At 32.4% G+C, this 19,541-nt stretch overlaps 1 protein-coding gene across 18 annotated transcripts in view; it reads right to left on the bottom strand.

Annotated features, from left to right (window-relative positions):
- Positions 1-1,100: 1,100 nt before the first annotated feature.
- LOC129740291 (tropomodulin) overlaps positions 1,101-19,541 on the bottom strand; it is a 303,884-nt gene continuing 285,443 nt past the window's right edge. For 13 of the 18 annotated variants that reach the window (XM_055731902.1, XM_055731907.1, XM_055731906.1 and 10 more), the window contains 3 exons: positions 18,203-19,406; positions 17,089-17,701; positions 1,101-2,282 (listed from right to left, as the gene is read on the bottom strand). Coding sequence is in view for 5 of the 18 variants with exons in the window: in XM_055731915.1 (XP_055587890.1) it covers positions 19,366-19,406 (41 nt within the window). In the remaining 13 variants the exon portion in view is untranslated. The remainder of the gene's footprint in view (positions 2,283-17,088; positions 17,702-18,202; positions 19,407-19,541) is intronic. The other 5 variants (XM_055731910.1, XM_055731903.1, XM_055731914.1 and 2 more) reach the window with 2 other exon arrangements.

Genomic DNA, 19,541 nt, shown 5'->3' with positions numbered 1-19,541 from the left:
TTAAAATGCTTTTTAATGGCTAAAAAATAATTAAGTTTTGTTAATTACGAAACATTTTCGTCCACTAAATTACATTTAGTTTCTTTAAAAAGAGAAATATTGTATCGAAAACTAGCAGAAATTGAAAGAAGACCCACCTTAAATACAGATTAGGCGAGGTATAAGTTGAAAAAACTGATCAATTTCATGACGAAAAAAAGTGTGCGCCGACCGATGGGACTAAAGTAGAAATTTTTCACACTAGAAACGCTAATTTTTTTTCATGCATTATCATAAGGTTACCTTCATTTCCTTCATAGAAAGTATTTCTATCAAACAAATTGTTTCTGAGATACACACATTTGTAGCTGTCCCATTTCTAAATGCACTAAGCTTTAGACTGGTTTATTCCAAATTAACTATCTTAATTGAATTGGCTTTCATCAGCCAAAAACATATGCCATGATTAATCTAGATTTCAGCTTTTATTTGGAAAAAATGAATTTCAATAAATTTTCATACAAAGCTCTTATTATTTCAATTTATGATTTACAACTTTTTAAGAATACATACATGCCATGTTATGGGTGCATTTTCTGCACTTGTAAATTCTCTTCAAATTCAATCAACCCATTTAATTAACAATATCATACATACAAGCCGGCCCTCTTCTTACTTTCAGAACAAAATCAAGCATGGAGACACCGGAACGGCTAGGATTCTGACCGGTCCGAAAATGATTGGCTTTCCACCCTTGGGGCGTTTTTCTGGTTTCTCATGCCCAGACTAAACGGATTTGCAGCTCTCCCCTAGGTCATATTTTTCGAATTCAAACCGATTCCCTCCTGATCTGAGATTAATTAGCGTTATTAATAGACACGGGTTGGAACGAAACGGCTTCTGATTAGGCTGGAAAAAGGATATCGAATGTATGTTGACCAGAATCGATTCTTTGTCTAATTTCCTGCAAGCAAATTGACTGGATAACCGGAAGCTAAAAATAAAACTCTTGATTGCATGCGGATCAGGTTAGGAAAATTTAGGGAAAAATGTAAGTAAGTTCGCAAGAATATGCAAACTGAGATTGATTTTTCGGATACAGTCAAAATGAAAACAACTCGTTCAGGTTTCTTACATATTACGTTTTTATTCGATAATCCATAAATATCCTCAGCTGTGATGAAAGATGAATAAAGCTTTCACAAATAAAAATCGCCTCTCTAACAACGGGTTTGTCGTACCTTCTTGCTACGGTTTTTTTTTCTCTTCACTACAATCAATACATGTAATATAGTTTTGCCTCAATCACATTTTGCACAAAAGTTTTTTTTCTCTAGCAGAACTTTTCGGTTTTATTTGCTCAAATTTGATTCGAAAGCGGCAGTGTTTTGAACAGTTTTTTTTTGTTTGTTTGTTTGATCCCCTATATCTTGAGTCTAATTGTATACCAGGGTGAATTTCTCGTTTCGATCAAAACTGATTGATGTAACTGTCCCGAAAAAATAGTTCTTCCTTTTAATCAATCTTCTAACTGGGGACAGCAATTGTCGACAAAGAAAACGAAGAAAACAAAACGAAAAACTAATCCGTAAAAGTAAATCAAACACCTATTCGTCGCTCTAAAATAAATTGAATCTGCTTAAATCAAGGTAAAATAAAATAGGTTGTAGTTTTTAATAGCTCTTAGATCCGTTTTGGAGTTTTTCCTAGCGGTTGAAACACATTTACAGGTTAAATATATAAATTAAAAGATTTTGGGTGATCACCAATCGTCCTAGTTTTTCTTAAAGAAATATTTAAAATTTTACATTTGATAGAAATTTTTTTAATTGGATGCATTAAGATTTTCCCTAGTTAAAAGTTGAAGATTGGTATCTAATGAAGTTTTTTTATGTAATCCTAAGGGAAATGAAAATTGCTTCAAATCGTTGTTGTGTTTGGGAATTGGCGCTGGACTGTTTTGGGTATTTCAAGCTTCAGTTGTTCTTCAAACAGCAAATCTCAAGCCGGATTTTAAAATATTTTTGCCTTAACACACTGGGAAATTAAAGCACCTAACTCTTAATTATCTGTTGCTTTTTTGTCAATACTTATTGAAACAGATGTACATATCTCTTAAAAGAAAAAGTGATTGGAAAAAGCAGCAAGCAAGATTTTAAATTGATGTTTTAGGATCATGCGAATCTCATCTGGATCTCGATGGTTGACTGGCTTGGCTAGTGTTGGATTGATGTTGCTTAGCTTCCGGATGCCTATACTTTCAAGATCTTAGCCACGATTCTCCAAACGCTTTTGACGTCCTCCTGTATGAAAATAAAAATTATGAATATATTAGACAATATCATTTTTCAAGATAGTTTAAAAACAAAAATAGCATCAAATTTTATAAAATTTTGAGCGCGTGAAATTTAGATCGTTATACTGAATAACAATTCGAACGTATACTATAATGATTTGTTCTGGAGTGGATTGTTTTTTTTTTTCATTAGTACGCTAATGTATGTCATAAAATCCTAAAACAAATGCCTTATCAATAAAAAATAATCTGAAAATACCTACAGAAATAAAAAAAAATCTCATGAAACTTTGCTTATCTTTACTAGAGTTTCATGTAATTATTAGTAACAGAAAATATATCTTCAGTTTTTTGATATTGTGAAGATTGTAACATGAACTTTCAAATGCAACTAACGATTAAAATTTCGGCTTGCTCCATTTGGAGTTATTGAAGCTACAAAAAAATTCATTTTTCAATACATATTGGCTCATAAATGCAAAACAAAAGAAATTTGGTAATCCGTTTTCAACAAAAGATGCATATTATAATTATCTTAAATTCTGCTGAATAAATTATTTTTATAATATATCACCATGAAGAAATTAATAAAAAACTAGTTTTTATAGGACCACCCTAACTTCATGAAAACAAGTTGTCATAAAACTTTCAGTTCAAGAGATAGATGTTTGGTGTCTTCAACAAAGTATCATGAATTATTATGTTCTACAATATTGTAGACAAATGTAGGCCTCTATCTTATCACATTCAAGAAATAATTTTCAGATCTCAGAAATCTTATGAACCACCCGTAAAATTTTCAAGTCAAAATGACCGCCTTTAGTTGTTGTAAATGTTTGTCAAAGTGATCCATAAAAGAAATTTAGCAAGAAACAGTTATTACTGTCTTCCTCTTAAGTTTGATGCATTTGATATCTAAGACAAACTTTAACAACAACTTAAGGCGGTCATTTTGACTGGAAAAATTTTAGGGTGGTTCATCAGATTTCTGAGATTTGAAAATTATTTCCTAACTGTGATAAGATAGAGGCTTACATTATCCTACAATATTGTAGAACATAATAATTCATGAAATTTTGTCCAAGACACCAAATATCTATCTCTTGAACTGAAAGTTATATGACAACTTGTTTTTATGAAGTTAGGGTGGTCCAAAAAAAAAGGTTTTCCTGAAATCTTTTTAGCAGTAACAGTAGATAATGTCAGCTTTTAGTTGTTGTTAAAGTTAGTCTTGATGTCTTAGATGATGCATCATGCTTAAGGGAAAGACGCCATTAATTGTTTTCCACTAGATTTCATTTCGTGACCACTGTGCACTGTTGAAACGTTGACTCAAAAATTTCGCATTTTCACTTTGAACAAAGAATCGCAAATATCAAAATGTCCGAGCTCAAAGCTTCTTATGAAACACAACATCTTTCAGAAAATCATTTTAAATCATTTACATTACAGCAAACTTTAAATAAAATCATCAAAATCTGAAAAATTATTTGAGTACGTGGGTGGGTGATTAGAGTTTTTTGAACCCACCTCATGGATTTTTTTTTTAAGTAAAATTTTCAGTTCCAGAATAAATTTACGGTAGTAATGAGAAACTTCTAGAGCCCAAAAGGTACTTAAAAGTAAGTGTTGACAAACATGTGAGAAAATTGGTTCGCCTCCGGCGGAATTTAGTTTTTTATCACTCTAGGACTAGCACATTTCATTTTACGATACTAAACGACGTCCACAAATCGAAACTAATTTTTCAACCATTTGTAATACAACTCAAATCTTGACACTCTAAAATCCTACCTCGTCTTTGAAATGGGTTTTCTTTAAGGAGTGTTACTAAACAAGTTTGAAATGTTACGATTTACTTTTTACGATACTCAACAGAATCAGTAAATAATATCTGAAACCTGGTATCTATTACTTCATAACTAATCCTTTAATTCTGAACAACCGAATATGTCATTTCTAATCCCAAGAAGATATGGAAATTCTTCGAAGTCCAATATCATCCTCAATTCTTTTTTGTGTTTCTTGTTCTTAAAATTATTCATTTCCACATTCTAAAGGGTTTTTATAACACAAAATTCACATTTTCCCGAGCTGCAAACAATTTGAAAGCTTTTTTCTATCAGCTTATTTTAAATAACTTCAAAAAATAGTTTGAAAATCATGTTAGAAAGTCAAGGTTCAAAATCAACGTTCAAGGAGAGGATGAAAACACTTGGTTAATCCCTCTTTAAATAAACGGTACAAAAAAAAAAACGTTCCAGGAGACCGCAAGTAATTTTGATTTCTACAAAAATAACGTTAAAGATTTTTTATTGTTAGCTTTTTCCATTCTCCATAAGGGAATTTTACAAATTATTAAAGAAATTTTGGACCAAACTTAATGTTAGATAATTTTGAAGGAATATTCAAAATGTTTTGAAGTCTTCAACAAATTTGTTAAATGCAAGATAACTTCTTAAAAACTTTCGTTAGTCAGTCTAAAATACTTGTAATGATATCTTTTCAAATTTCCAAATATTGTAGAATTGAAGTTTTTTAGATCACTGTATCTCTGGAAATTGGTAATCCGTGCAAAATTTTAACGTATGATTGAATGGAGAATAGTAGTCAAATTCAAAATCATTTTTTTTTACTCATAAACGCCATATCATCAAAACTAGAGGTGATAGACAAGTTCTGATAAAAAACTTTAGTTTAGGGTGCCAAAATTTTAGAATAATTCATTAAGGCAAATGCATCAAAATGCTGTTCCTTTGAGTTATCAATTAAATTTTTTAAACAAGTTTTGAGATAGTAAAACGTTGAAAAAATTTCTTTCTGCATTGTTCAAAAACTTATATTATACATCCTAATATTTAGAAATTACTTTTACTTTTAAGCGAATTTACCGTTATTTACGAGTTATGTTTTAAAATCTTAATCCAAAGAAGACTATAAATCTAAATTTTTGTTTGTACTTTTTGTCCTTGGCAGGATCCAATATTTCAATTGACGGCGACAAAATATTCTGAACTTGAAATTTTGAGCTATAGAATTTGCGCTTGGAATGCCTCAATTTTATTTTTATAAGTTTGTTATCGATTTTTCTAGAAACCAAAATTTCCAACCTATATTTACGAATGTCAGCTTTCAATGATGAATTGAACATGTTGAATTATAAATATATAAAGCTATAGAAAAAAATAAATCCTTTGATAACTGGAAGATTTTCAATATAATTTGTCCTCTGACTTGGATCACTATTTAGCAGTCTTGAAATAAAATTAAATAAGTTAAACTTTTGATCAAAATAAATTGAATTATCTACTAAGTATTTTAAATCAATTGTCTTAAGTTCAATTGTTTCAATTCGAGTTAATAAGAATTCTTTTTTGTTGTTCCCAATTGACATCAATTTTTTAGTAAATAGACTGCTAAAAGCTTATTTTCAGGCAAATAGGTCCTTCGCACGGGCCTGCATACCATCCTATCTTATGGCCGATGAATTCATATGTTCTATTCAGCGCACTTTTATAAGGTTAACAGAATTCTTTATAGAAATTAAAAAATATGACTGAAATTATTATGTGCCATTTAATATCAAGATAGACCAGCTATTTCTTTCTACAGTTTGAAGTGATTGTCATAAATCTAAATAAAAAAAAAACGAGAAAACCATGCAAAAAAGAACATTGTTTAGTCTAGTAAATGGCCCATTCAGCCAAATTGACAAAATAGATCATTTCCATTGATCAATTGTTTGGATAATTGTTTCTTTCTGCGGTTGCTCCGGAATTTTGTAAGGTGACCTAGTGACTATTCCGGTCCAAAATTCGTTGTAGCTTTTAAAACACACATGAGTGATTTGAAAATTAGCAGCAATGTCAGACTTTTTTGGCATGTTTAATGTTTCGAGAAACCCATTTAAAATAAAATAAAATATCAGTTTTTAAAATAATCCAATCTTGTTGAAACAAAGGCAACTTTTGATGTTCCGGCTTATTTATTTAAAAAGATTAAATTGATATACATAGCAGTGATTTTATTTTTAATGAAGATGAAGATGTTCTCAACCTTTGAAAAGTTAAAATTAAATTTGTAATTGTTTTTATGAATAGCTAAACAAGCAATATTGTTTATTAAAATTAAAAAAGTTTTTTTTAATATAAAATGGTTTTTTATGCCATGTTTTAAACTTTGAAACAAGCATAGTGCTTAATGAAATATTTTTCTTTGTTAAGATGCTTTTATTTCTGCAGTCACATGTCTTGTTGTTTAACATTTTGAATTTTTAACAATGCCGGTTGGAAATTAAACATTACAAACTTAAATTTTTTTGTCGCACGAGGTTTAGCAGTTTCAGTATTAAAAAATTCAATGAATTTCCATCCTTAACAGGCTTTCGTGAATGAAAATCTATATTGAAGCGTTTGAAGTCATTAATTTTGGCGCCCCGTGAATGGGAAGAGAAATTGCATTAATTTACGTTAAAAATTCCAAGAATTCGATAGAACTTAAACTAAACTTTTTGAAAAGATAATCTCCGCAAATTTATTTTATGACAATATTTTATCAGCTACATCGATGAAATTTTATATTCTTTGTAAAATAATATTCAAAAAATAAAGATTATAAACGGATAGAAGATAAGAATAAGGTGATGATGAGAATAAGCGGAAGGGTAATTTTAATAAAAAAAAACTTTTAAACTACGGTGAGTATTAATTTTAAAAGATAATCGGAAGTTTTACAACTCTTTTTTCAATGAATGTCAGTAGTATTTAAAGCATGCACTCTAAGTTTTAACCTAAATATGTTGGAAAAAAACTGCGTGGTATACACCATTAATTATCGTAATTAGTTTTTCGAGAAGGACCAAACAGAGTACAATATGATTTTTATACGTGGTAATACGTATCGCGTAAAAAAAAATCCCGTAAAAACCGCGTTAATTTCCGAAAACCGCGTACAGAAAACCGTGTTAATTGTGGAATATCGTGAAAAAAAAATTTAATTGGAACAGGGAAAACCTGACATGAATGACATGATATGACAATGATGATTACGATAATGACACTGAGACCTAAGACATGAGACAAGAGACATGAGACTCAAGACCTGAGATATGAGACTTGTCACATAAGACCAGAGACCTGAGACATAAGACAAGAGACATGAGACCTGAGACATCAGATATAAGACCTGAGACACGAGACTTGAGACCTGAGACACGAGACCTAAGCCACGAGCATGGCCGTAGGAACGGGGGGGGGGGGGGGGGGGGGTTTGGGGGTTAAACCCCCCCCATGAAGGTCCGAAGATGCCAAGTGAAATATTGTACTAAACATAAAATTTGAATTTTCTAATCAAATTTTGATGAACTACGTAAATGATTCAAGATAACAATAGTGTAACAATCTTGACTCCAAAACCTCGAAATCTCATTCCAGGACCACAATTCTACAACAGTTTTTCAACAAATTTCTCACTTGTTGATAGTAATTGAGTCCCAAATACTGAATCCCAATAAAGTTAGACTAAGTTTACTAGATTGTACGGATTGGGACCAGATTTTCTCACTCTATTTGCAAAATCAAACGAAAATTTCAATTGAGTCCTTAGAATCATGTATATTGTCTCCAAATCATTTTTTTAATCAAATTTGATCGAAAAAACAAACGATTTTTTGGAAGCCTGATTTTTCTAATGATTCTGAATCGCCTGATGTGTTTCGAAAAAATTAAAAACAGTATTCCGTGTATTTTTCTTCTTTATTTTAGAGGAATAATTCCGAAATTTGCCTGCATATTGAACGGATTTTTAAGAAAACCTTGAAACAATATGCCCTTATTTCGCAAGATTTCAGGATAAAATTGCCTGGATTTGCCAACCCCGGATACTTGATCCAACATAAGTGTTGAATTCCAATCTAAAATGTGATAAATTTTCCATATTCATAACTCTGAATTTCGGAGTATGAAAAAAAAAAATTTGAAATTCAAACAACTTTTAAGATTTGGATCTTAAATTTTTATTCTCAATTTATGTCGAATGTAAGAGTCGAATCATAAGAAAGTTTCATGAGTCCAGAAATTAAAAATATGTTAAAATTTCGTCATTCACAATTTTATTAAAAAATTTCAAGTTCAATTACGAATAAATAATTGAAAAAAAAAATCATATGGAAAACCATAAATTCAAATTAAAATAAAAGATTTCTGGTCAAGGGTTCTGATACAAATTACGCTTTTTGTTTTCGAATTCATAGGATTTCTTATTCTGAATTTAGATTCAGGCTTAGAATTTGGGTTCAAAATGCAGAATTCAGACTTGGAACTAAAATTCAAGGTTTGCATTCAGATTAAGCTCCAATTTAAGTTTTATGATCAATATTAAAAAATCAATGTTAAAATTTCATCAGGGATTCAAATTGAAGGAGATCGGAGTTTCATAACTTTGATTCTTGATTCTTAAATGAAGAGTTAATCACCGTAAATTTTATTTTGTGAAATTATTTTATCGGCTATATTGGTGAAATTTATATTCTTCGAGAAAGAATATTTAAGAATTGAAAGATTATAATGCAAGTTTCCGCTTGTGGGACGAACCACGCTAGGCCTACTATTGTGTGGTGGTTGCTACAATTCTATCTGTAACCTAACCACTGCAAGGTAGTAGGCCCGTCAGGAACAAATCGATGAAATGTGATGAAAAATTTTCAAATTAAAATTACCCTTCCGCTCATTTTCAACATCTTTCATCTTATTCTAATCTTCTATCCGTCTATAATCTTTCAATTCTTAAATATTCTTTCTCGAAGAATATAATTTTTTTTTTTTTTTTTTACTTTATTTAGCGAATATAAACCGTATAAGTTAAAAAAAACTGTTGTCGGTCACTTAGTGGAGTATTAAGATTGTAGCGTGTGTGTGTTTATAAACGAGTGCTTAGATACTATTATTTAAAAAGCTAAGTTGTTTGACTACTACTTACGGAAGGAAAGGATCAAAGGACGGGATAAAGGGAAGGGGAATGGAGGGTAAGGATGAGGAAAGGATGTTTCAAAAAATCCCACACCAGGTTGTGCGTAGCAAGGAAACCATTTCCTGTTTCCAGATCTCCCAAGAGTCCATGTTTTCGCAAGATTTACCGCGCTTGCATTCGCGTTGCTTCGGTGGATGTAGTATTTCTTGGGAGGGCTAGGCATATTAAGTTTTTTTTTGGTTTTTGCGAAGCCTTGTAGCCCCCAACCCCCCGACTAGTCATACCAGCTATGTACAGTATGATTTCATCAAGGTGGGCGAGTGCTACTAGGCTGAATTTCGTTAAATAAGTAACTTCTAAGTTTAGACTTGAAAAGCGGAAGACTTTCGATGTTTCTAATATGCAGAGGTAAAGTATTGAACAGATTTAGACCTTTGTTCAAAAAACTGTTAGAGACATTCGTTGTTCTACTTCTAGAGATGTAAAAGTTCGAGTTTACATTACTTCTTGTACTATACGAGTGGATCTCCGAAATGAAAGTAAGTGTAATGTTGGTTTTTGTCAAGTTGTTTAAGATTTTGTAGATCAAAATACAGATTTCAAATTTATTTAAAATATGCATGGGAAGCACATTCGCAGAGTAAAGTTGATTAGTTGGAAAAAGTATTGGAAGCTTTTTCACAATTTTCAATGCTTTATTTTGTAACGTTGAAAGAGGTTTCAGATGTACAGAAGCTGCACATCCCCATATACAATTCATATACGCAAAGTGCGGGTGTATATAAGCATAATATATTTTCCATGCTACGTTTTCAGAAATAAGATGTCGTATTTTCTTTAGAGCGAATATGAATGTGGTGACTTTGGAGCTTACTTGAAATATGTGTTCGTTCCAGCGTAGATTTTCATCAATCAGTAATCCGAGATATTTGACTTTAGAAACTTGTTCAATAGCTATATCATTAACAGAAATTGGAATTTTATCTGATTTTTTATGAAGGTTAAATAAGATGAAGTTTGTTTTTTCCAAATTTAATGCCATATGGTTTCGGTTAAAGAAAGATATTAGGATAAGCATGTCATGTGAAATATATTCTTTCAGCATGTCCAGGTTTTCAACTACATAAAGCAGAGATGCGTCATCTGCAAAAAGCTGTAATTTACCTTTCAAAGAAAGGGAAAATATATCATTTATGTACATGATGAATAACAAAGGTCCCAGGATGGAACCTTGAGGTATTCCATGTTTAATAGGCATGGTTTTGCTTTCTTTGAAATTAATTTTTACAAGTTGTTGTCTGTTGGACAGGTACGAATTCATAAGCTTTCTAGCATTTCCTGAGAATCCGAACATATTTAATTTTTTTACTAAAATCTTGTGATGAACACAATCAAAAGCTTTGCGGATATCTATGAATACACAGGCAACAATTTTTTTCTCATCAAGACTTTCTGAAATCGTACTTATCAGATTAGAACACGCGCTCAGTGTATTTGATTTGGGAACGAAACCAAATTGATTAGCATGAATAAGGCTATGTTGTATGCAATGCTGCTCAATTTGGTCAAATAACAATCTTTCAAAAGGTTTTGATAACGCATTCAGGACAGAAATTGGTCTATAATTCGTTATTTTCGTTTTATCACCATTTTTGAAAATTGGAGTAACTTTGGAGCATTTAAGAACATCTGGAAAGGAGTTCGATCTTATACTTTGATTTACAAGTTCAGTGTATTTATGAATATATCTGTGTTTGTATTTTTTTAAAAACTTGGTTGATATTCCATCCATTCCAGTTGCAGAATTATTTTTAAGATCATCGATTTTGTTTGACAAATAATCTAGTGAAACTGTTGAAAATGAAAATTGGAAGTCCGGGATTTCAAAATCTTTTTCAGGCTCTATCCAATTGGTTATAACTGTTTTACTCACGTTTATGAAAAAATCATTGAAAAGTTCAGCGATGGTTTTTTCATCACTTAATAAAACTCCATCTTCTTTCAAAGCAAACGAAGAATTTTTAGATGATTGCTTGTTAAAGACGATTTTATTAATATTGGTCCACAAATGTTTTGGATTTTGTAAGCTATTGGTAATCAGATTGTCAAAATACTGTTTTTTCAAAACTTTAGATTTATTTCTGATCTCATTTCTTACTCTTTTGTATTCTGATTCAAATATGGAGTTCTGCCTAGAGGCGTGATACAATTTTCTCTTTTTCGCTATCAGATCCAGTAATTCCGAATTGATGTACGGTTTTTTTATTTTTTGTGTGTTCCGAATTGGTAAAGTTTTAGTATGGTCAAGTATTACTTTTTTATAGTGTTCAACAAATTGAACAAAGTCCGTTACATGATTTATTTCGAGACAATTTTCTCTGATATGATCATACTGTAAAACTGTTTTAACAGATTGTTTCGATTGAATCTTTGGATTGGTTTTCACAGATATCACTATAGTTCTGTGATCAGATATATCAGGATCGTTTTCTAAAAGAGTGAAATTGAAAGTTTGCTCGTTTAGATCTGTAATCACATGATCAATTAGAGTTGCTATACTATTAGACAGCCGGGTGGCATGATCTGTTTCAATGCAATTTAAGATAATATATCCGTTTCCTTCGATTGAACTACGGTATGTTATCGTAAGGTTATCTTTTCTATTCAAAAGGTTGATATTAAAATCTCCAAATACAATAGTCTTTGGATATTTCGATAATAGTTCATCAAAATTAACTAAGAAGTTCTGATAATTTCTCCCTGGGTTGTAAATGGCAAATATATTGAATGAGTACTCCGGTAAAGCTACCAGAAGAAAATCTGATTCATCCATGTGTGCATTATGGAGAACATAAGAAGATATTTTTTCATTAATAAAAATTGAAACACCACCCCCTCGGGTGCCAGGTCTGGTGCAGTGAAATGAATTGTAGCCGGTAATGTCGAAGAGTTCGTTATGGTATAACCATGTCTCCACGAAAACAATAACATCGATCTTTTTGCGTAAAGATATCAACATACATTCGAAGTTGTCTAGCTTGTGTCTGCAGCTACGAATGTTCATATATAAAATGTTCAGTGCATTTGGCGCTATATTACTTACAGTATTTCCGTATGTTACAATCCCGTTGGCTAATTGCTCTAAATCAACCATGAGAGTTGAGTTTCAGTTGTGTTGAGAGGTTATCAAAGATAGATTTTGTTTGGTAACATACGACAGCAGCAGCAACAATAACACCAACGGTCCGAGTATCAGCAAAAACAGTAGCGTTTGGTTTTGGGGATAGGAATTTGGACAGGAAAGGGGAAGGAGTTTTTGGAGATTTTGTTTTGATTTGGGATTTCATGGTTGTTAAGTAGTAGTCTGTAATGAATAAAGTGAGTGTATGAGAAGTGAGAAAAGCTGGTTCACAACTGGTTTGACTAATGGAGCGTGTTAGGTATATCACCCAATGACTGAATCTCGATGATCTCAGCTGGAGTATTCTCACTACGGTTCCTGAGAAAAAAACGACCTCTTCTATACCAGATGTTATGACCGGTGGTACCGTTCCTCAGCCTATGATGAATTTCTTGGTATGCAGCAGTCCAATGATGGTTCACATGAATCCTACGCCGATATCCATTGTTGCTCTGTTTGTTGAACATCTTCGTTTTCCGTGTGGCATCGATGAACCTTTCCTTCTTCGTTGCGTTATCAAAGCGAACCAAAATGGGAGCGATTCCGTTGGAGTTCTTTCCTCTCATCCGGGTGCAAAGAGAGATGTTTTCAACATCTAGAGGCAAATGATATTTCTCAGCGAGTTCCTCGACCAAACTAAGAGTGTTTTCTTGTCCACTACCATGCTCCATATTCGAGATAATGACATCACGATCCATGGTCATTTGCTCGAGTCGATTAATTTTGCGAGTGACTGCCGAAAAGTTCACTTCTAGATTGTTGTTGTTTTTGAGAAGTTCATTTATGTTGATGGTATTCTTCTCAGCGGTGTCGTGTGTGCATTTAGTAACATCCTTCATGCTTGATATTTGGTTGGCGAAAATCGTTTGAGATTGTTTCAGCTGGATAAGATCCTGGTGCAGCTCCTTCATCGAGTTTTGGATGGCAGACATAAAATCGGTAACAGCCACTAGTGACTCCTTGACCACTTCCAATATAATTTTACGTATACCATCAGCCTGTGAATTCGGTGCGTTTTCAGTTTTGCCATTGCGATGTTTTTTACGGGATGATAGTGTGGGTGAAGCCATAGATGATGTCGATTGGGAAGCTCGTCGGAAATAAGAAAACGATGCAGAAGACAAAACAGCACTTATCCAATTTCGTAGTTTTTCAGCTTTTTCGCAGGAAATTTACCACCGAAGAACCGTTTCAAGGCGGCACTGACAGTAGATCAGTGTTTTGAAGGGAAATCGCGATTTTTGATGAAGTTTTACTATCACTTTGATCGATAATTTGTGGAGTCATCAATTTGACCACCTGGAGAATTTGACACACACACAATTTTAGTTCACCGATTTTAGTTTCACCGATATAGCCGATAAAATAATTTCACAAGATTCTTGATTCAAAATTAAAATTTTAAATTCATCAAAGTCAGATTAGAAACACAAACCTGGTGAAAATCACATATAAAAACAAGATCTGAATTCATTTCAAAGAATTTGTTTTTTGAAAAATGTAGATTTTGATTTTGAAAACTTTAATTACAGGTTTTAAATTATGAAATATTAAATATTACATGATAATTTTTTAACTTGTTTTTTATCCTTATGTAAAAATGCAGCTGGAAATTTTATTTACAAAATTTACATATATTGCAGATTCTTCAAAATCAAAGGTTCTAACTAAGTCTTAAATTTTAATCGAGTTTACAAGAGTAGTAAAAAACCTTATTTGAACCGCAAATCTTATTTTTCACTTTTATTCTGAATATTTGATACATTTTCACCCAATGCTTAGAATGGTTATGCTTATGGTTCAGAAGAATTAGTTTGCTAAAGTAAGTGAGTTAACAAAAAAAAAAAATTCTGAATGAAGGTTTTGAATCAAAGATTCATAGATATTCGAAAACCTATCTGGAATAACTGTGATCGATGTTTACTCTTGGGCTCGAACTCACGGATATCAGCTCAGGAGGCAACTGATTTACCAACTAGGCTATATCACAAGTACCCATATTTTTGAAAGCTTCATGAACAAAATTGGCTTCTCCTAGGGCTTATTTTCAAAAATAAAAAGCTTTTAATGCAAAACAACTTTAATCTGAATAATTTGCAGTAAGTACATATACAATTTTTCACTTGTGTAAGCATTGTTTAAGCAAAAATGTTATTGGCAAAAATTTGTCATCAAAACCCCCCCCCATGAGCCGGTTCTTCCTACGGCCCTGGGCACGAGACTTGAGACCTAAGACATGAGACATGAGATCTCAGACATGAGACATGAGAGAGACATGAGAGATTCAAGTCTCATGTTTATGTCTCATGTCTCATGCCCCAGGACTCCAGTCTCATGTCTCATGTCTCTTGTCCCAGGTCTCAGGTTTCATGCCTCAGGTCTCCGATCTCAGGTCTCAGGTCTTAAGTCTCAGGTCTCATGTCTCATGACTCAGGTCGCAGGACTCATGCCACATGTCTCACGTCTAAAGTCTCGTGTGTCTTATCTCTTGTCTCAGGTCTCAGGTCTAAAGTCTCATGTCTCAGGTCTCAGGGCAAAGATTCTCCCAGCTTCAAAGAAATTCTATGTATATTCCTTTGAAAATAACTAAGAATATTTTCTCTCAAATACCGCGTTTATTGTGAGCCGCGTAAAAAACGCGTTTGAACCCAAAAAACGTGTTTAAAAAAATCGTGTAAAAAACGCGTAAAAATAACGCTTTAAAAAACCTTACTGTATTTGAAAAACTTAAAAAAAAACAGATCAGTTGGACGAAACTTTCAGACTGAACTGGAATCGAAAATAAAGCATGGTAAAACTCGCAAAAATCGGAAACATATGCAGTGTCTTTAATAATCCCAATCTAAGAATCAAATTTAGGTGAATATAAGTAAGATGATCTGAATTCTCAAACACGTTTTTCTCGATTCGAGTCATCTGCTTGTTTCGCCCTTATGAGAAGTTCTACCAGAGCCTTTTTTCTGATCATGAAGCTCTACTGCTGAACACGCTAATGATGGCATCTCTTTAGAAAATAGTTTCTCTTATCGATACATTCAGAGCAAAAAAACTGATTTTCTTAGATGATGAAAAAACATGAAAATTTTCTGAATATGCTTGGGTTACCTCAAGTTGAGAATCATCTGAATAATTTTTTTTTTCATTTACGTATTTTTATTACAATGGAATAGTTATCTTAGCAGAAAAATAGCAATCTGTTAAGGTTATCAAGAGTGTGCACTTTATTTTGTCCATACGAAAACTGACTCTGACTACAAGTACGCTTGAGTGTTAAGAACGTTATGAATTTTATGACAATATTTTTCCACCAGTCGTTAGTGTATTGAAAATTCAACAATTCGTCGGAATATTTTGAATTAATATTCCTTACGTGAAAAAAGATTCAGTGATATGAAAAATTTGTTAGCAAGTGCGGACTTTATTTTATCGCGTACTTTGTATTGAAAAATAAACCATGCAATTGGAAAAATGGTTAATATTAATAGGCGGAAAACTCTCTTAGTTTAGATTTAGAATCACACAAGTTAATCTCGGCGTTTAAAGCATTTTTAAGTCATTTGGTTTTGAAAACTAAAATTTCGATTTTTCCGATTTGCTTTGGTCGCTCCTTTAGTGATTTTTGCGGGTCAAAAAACCGAAACTTTGGGTGCATTGAGACACTCTTAAATCAAGTCTGATTGAACTGAAATGTTGCTCAGGTCGGTTTTTGTTGGTCAATCTAAAAAGTGTATATGTTCGATATTCCAAATTCCCAAACATCCATTACAACTCTACTGTATATAACACAAAATCCTTGATCACACCATCTACTTATTTGCTTTATTCTACCCAAAGCGCTTTACATTTGATCTTTCCACCTATCAATACTTAGATTTTTTTTTATTAAGGGATTTTCATTATTTAGAATGATTTTTTTCCTTTCGAGCAAACATAAAATCGCATTAGAAATGATAGCTCAAATCGTTAACAAGGTTAATGCGAATCGCATTTCCTACCAAATAGGTAAACGATCGTAAAAATGGTTGCTTAAAATCGGTATAAATCGGATATGATAAAAAGTCCGCCATGTTTGAAAATTTTTCTCCCGCGCGGGATTCAAAACAATAAACAACCTTGTTGTTCTCTTTGCGATAAGCAGTAGGTACAACCAGATTGCCGAAAATTGGGTTGTCCATTTGGAAAAATGTTCAATGAGAAAAGCAGAAAATATTGTTGCTGGCAACGGGTTGCATGCACTGAGAGCAAAACTTGCGCTCTCTCGCATACTTTCAGGTTGTGCGAATAAGGTGTTGAATATCGTCCAGTTTGTATATTTCTTATCTCTTAGGCCAGAAGTTAAAAAAATATGTATATTGCCTCCACTTTGGTCGATAAATGCGGTTTTCAAGTTTTAAACGATGATTCTATGATGTTTATGAAACGTATAAAAAAGTTTGTTGAAAAATATGTCTACAAAAACGTTGGCTGGGTTTTTTTTTTTTCAATCCTTTCCAACAATTCTACGTTTCAATTTCCCTATATACTATTTCTTTAATTAAAATTCCGTTATAACCCATCGACGATCAAAATAAGATTAATAACAAGACAATTTGAAGTTGCGAAGTGAACTGTTGATATTTAGTAAAAACAATACAATATGGTATAATGCAAAATAAAGCAAACTTACACAATTCCCCACTCGAGATGCTCCACTAGAAAGGGGTCCAATGCACAAATACGAGTAAACGAACGTTAACATTGAACGAAGACGATGATCGACGAATGCTTCCGAGGGAACTTGGAGAGTTGGCCAATTTTGTTGATTTTCAGGAAGTTGTTTTTCACCGGTTCAGGATATTTGGATTGTTTGGTTTTGTTTATGTGTGTAAAAATTTTTTTTTTTTGAATCACATAAAGCATAAACGCTTTACATAAACATACACAGAAATCAAGCAGATCTCACTCACACTTCCCAGGCAATGCGATTTTTGTTGTTTGAACTTGTTGTGAATGACTCCCTTTGTGTGAGTGAGATGTTTGTCTTTTGTTTTTGAAATGGTGTTGTTGATGTTTCAAAGTGCAAGAATTTTTGTTTGTTGTCCATTTTGATCTGAAGCCGGTGATTTGACGAAGCTAAAGACGAAGCCAATTTTTCTGATTCGCTTTGAACAGACACATTATTTTTCGCAGCTATTGTATTGGTGATACAACGTTTTTTCTTCGATGATCTCTGGTAGTGGTGGTGTGATGAGAAACGAGAGGCCTAATTTACTTGCGCTGTTCGAGGCGACTTTGGCGTACTGTGAAGAGAGAAAAATGGTGAGCTCATTAGATCCAATTACATTGAAGTTTGTGGGATTGTTAGTTTCAAAATCAATTCAAGACAGGTTTTTTTTTTGACAAAATGCAACACTCTGTTAGTAGTTTTCATCACAAATTATTGTGATTTTTTTTATTAAAAGGACGAGTTAGATTTTAGTCCTAAATTTGACAAATCTTGCAGAAACAGTTAGTTCAAAATACTTAATTAAAAAGGTTAATGTTAATGAAAATAAAATCAATCTCACTTATTTTTTTACAAGAAAAAAACAAAATAAATTACTTTTGTCACATAATTATGAAATTTTCGAAGTTAAGAATTTAAAATTTGCGTTAAAGTTTTGTTTTGTACAGTAAAGGTTATTGAAGCAGAAATATTGTCTTTTGAGACTTAAATGTTAAAAAGATTCTCAGGAACAAAACGAAAACGACTGAAATCACAACAGGGGAAAACAACACTAAAATCGATTGACAATACGAACGTTTCCAACCCAATAGAAGATTCTGCAACATCCAGCTGTTGATTTCAAGAGAATATGACGAGGACATGATGATGATGACTACCCAAAATTCAATCAATTTTGGTAATATTCCTGTAGCAGATGTTTCAATCCGAAGGAATTCCGAAAAACGATTGAGAAAATTTTCAAACTAAAAATAGGAACTGTATGATGTTTCCTTGACCAGAAACGAAATTCTTCTTGAGCGATAATTGAAAAACGATTAACTGAACAATGAAACTGTTTTCTACCGCATGACCTACCATTTTTTCTTGTTTCTTTCTCTTAGTTATCTCAGAGTGGGTATCAAAAATTAACCTTTCTATGACTTATTCATTTTATTGAACCAATTTCAGCAGTTGTTGGAAAATTTTCAACGTTAATTGCCACAATTTTCCATTTCACAAACTTTTCCCTATACAAATAGCTTAGTTCAGTTGACACTTACAGAACAAATAAAGAACAAAACTTTCCATCTGTAGAGTTTACATGTTTTTTTTTTCTGCGGCGCTGTTCCACTTTCTACCCTCAGGCTAATTAATTAAAACTTTCTGGCTCTCACCTTTTGCTCACTGAATGGCGGCAGCAAAACTGGAAAGCGAAAAAAAAATTGTTGTCCGATTACAATTTTTCGCGGCACAACTTTTGTGTTTCAATTTGTTTAGAGATTCATACACATTGAGACAGAAGTTGTTTCTGTTTTTTAACTTGAGGCAAACGTTGTTCAACTTCCACTTTTATGTTTAATCCTAACAGTAGTTCAGCTTCATAATTGAGTTTTTTTATGCTTTAACTATAAAATTATTTTTTCGCTCAACTTTACAAAGGCTACAATATTTATATCGTACAACTGACAGCATTGAAGAGTGAACAACTGCTTCCAGAATAAAGCTCATTAAAAAACAAAATGAGAAAAAAATAGGTTTCCTTTCCTACAAAAAAAAACATAAACCAAAAATCCCAAAAAAAAAGAACTGCACCGGATTTCCTTTCTTTTTTGCTTGGACTACTCTACATTATATAACCTAGTAGTAGAATTGTTCTGTTTTTTTTTCCTGTTTGCTTATTAAAACTGGCAAATTCTTTGCTTAATTTTTGTTCTTCTTTTCGTAAGTTGAAGTGTTTTTAGTTCAATAGTTTTTCTCCTAGATAACATTTTTCGCCACTCGGTATGGTGTTTTACGAGCTGTTGGAGAAATTGACAAATTCGGAAGAAATGGATGAAAAAGAATGATTAAATAAAGTGGAAATTGTAAAATATGAGAAAAAGTAATATTAGAAATACAAAACAATAAAAGGTGGGAAATATTAAATAAAGTCA

This window comes from Uranotaenia lowii, chromosome 1 (assembly GCF_029784155.1).
Source record: "Uranotaenia lowii strain MFRU-FL chromosome 1, ASM2978415v1, whole genome shotgun sequence".
NCBI lineage: Eukaryota > Metazoa > Arthropoda > Insecta > Diptera > Culicidae > Uranotaenia > Uranotaenia lowii.
Note: the sequence above shows the minus strand (reverse complement) of the source record. Positions and strands in the feature narration are given on the sequence as shown.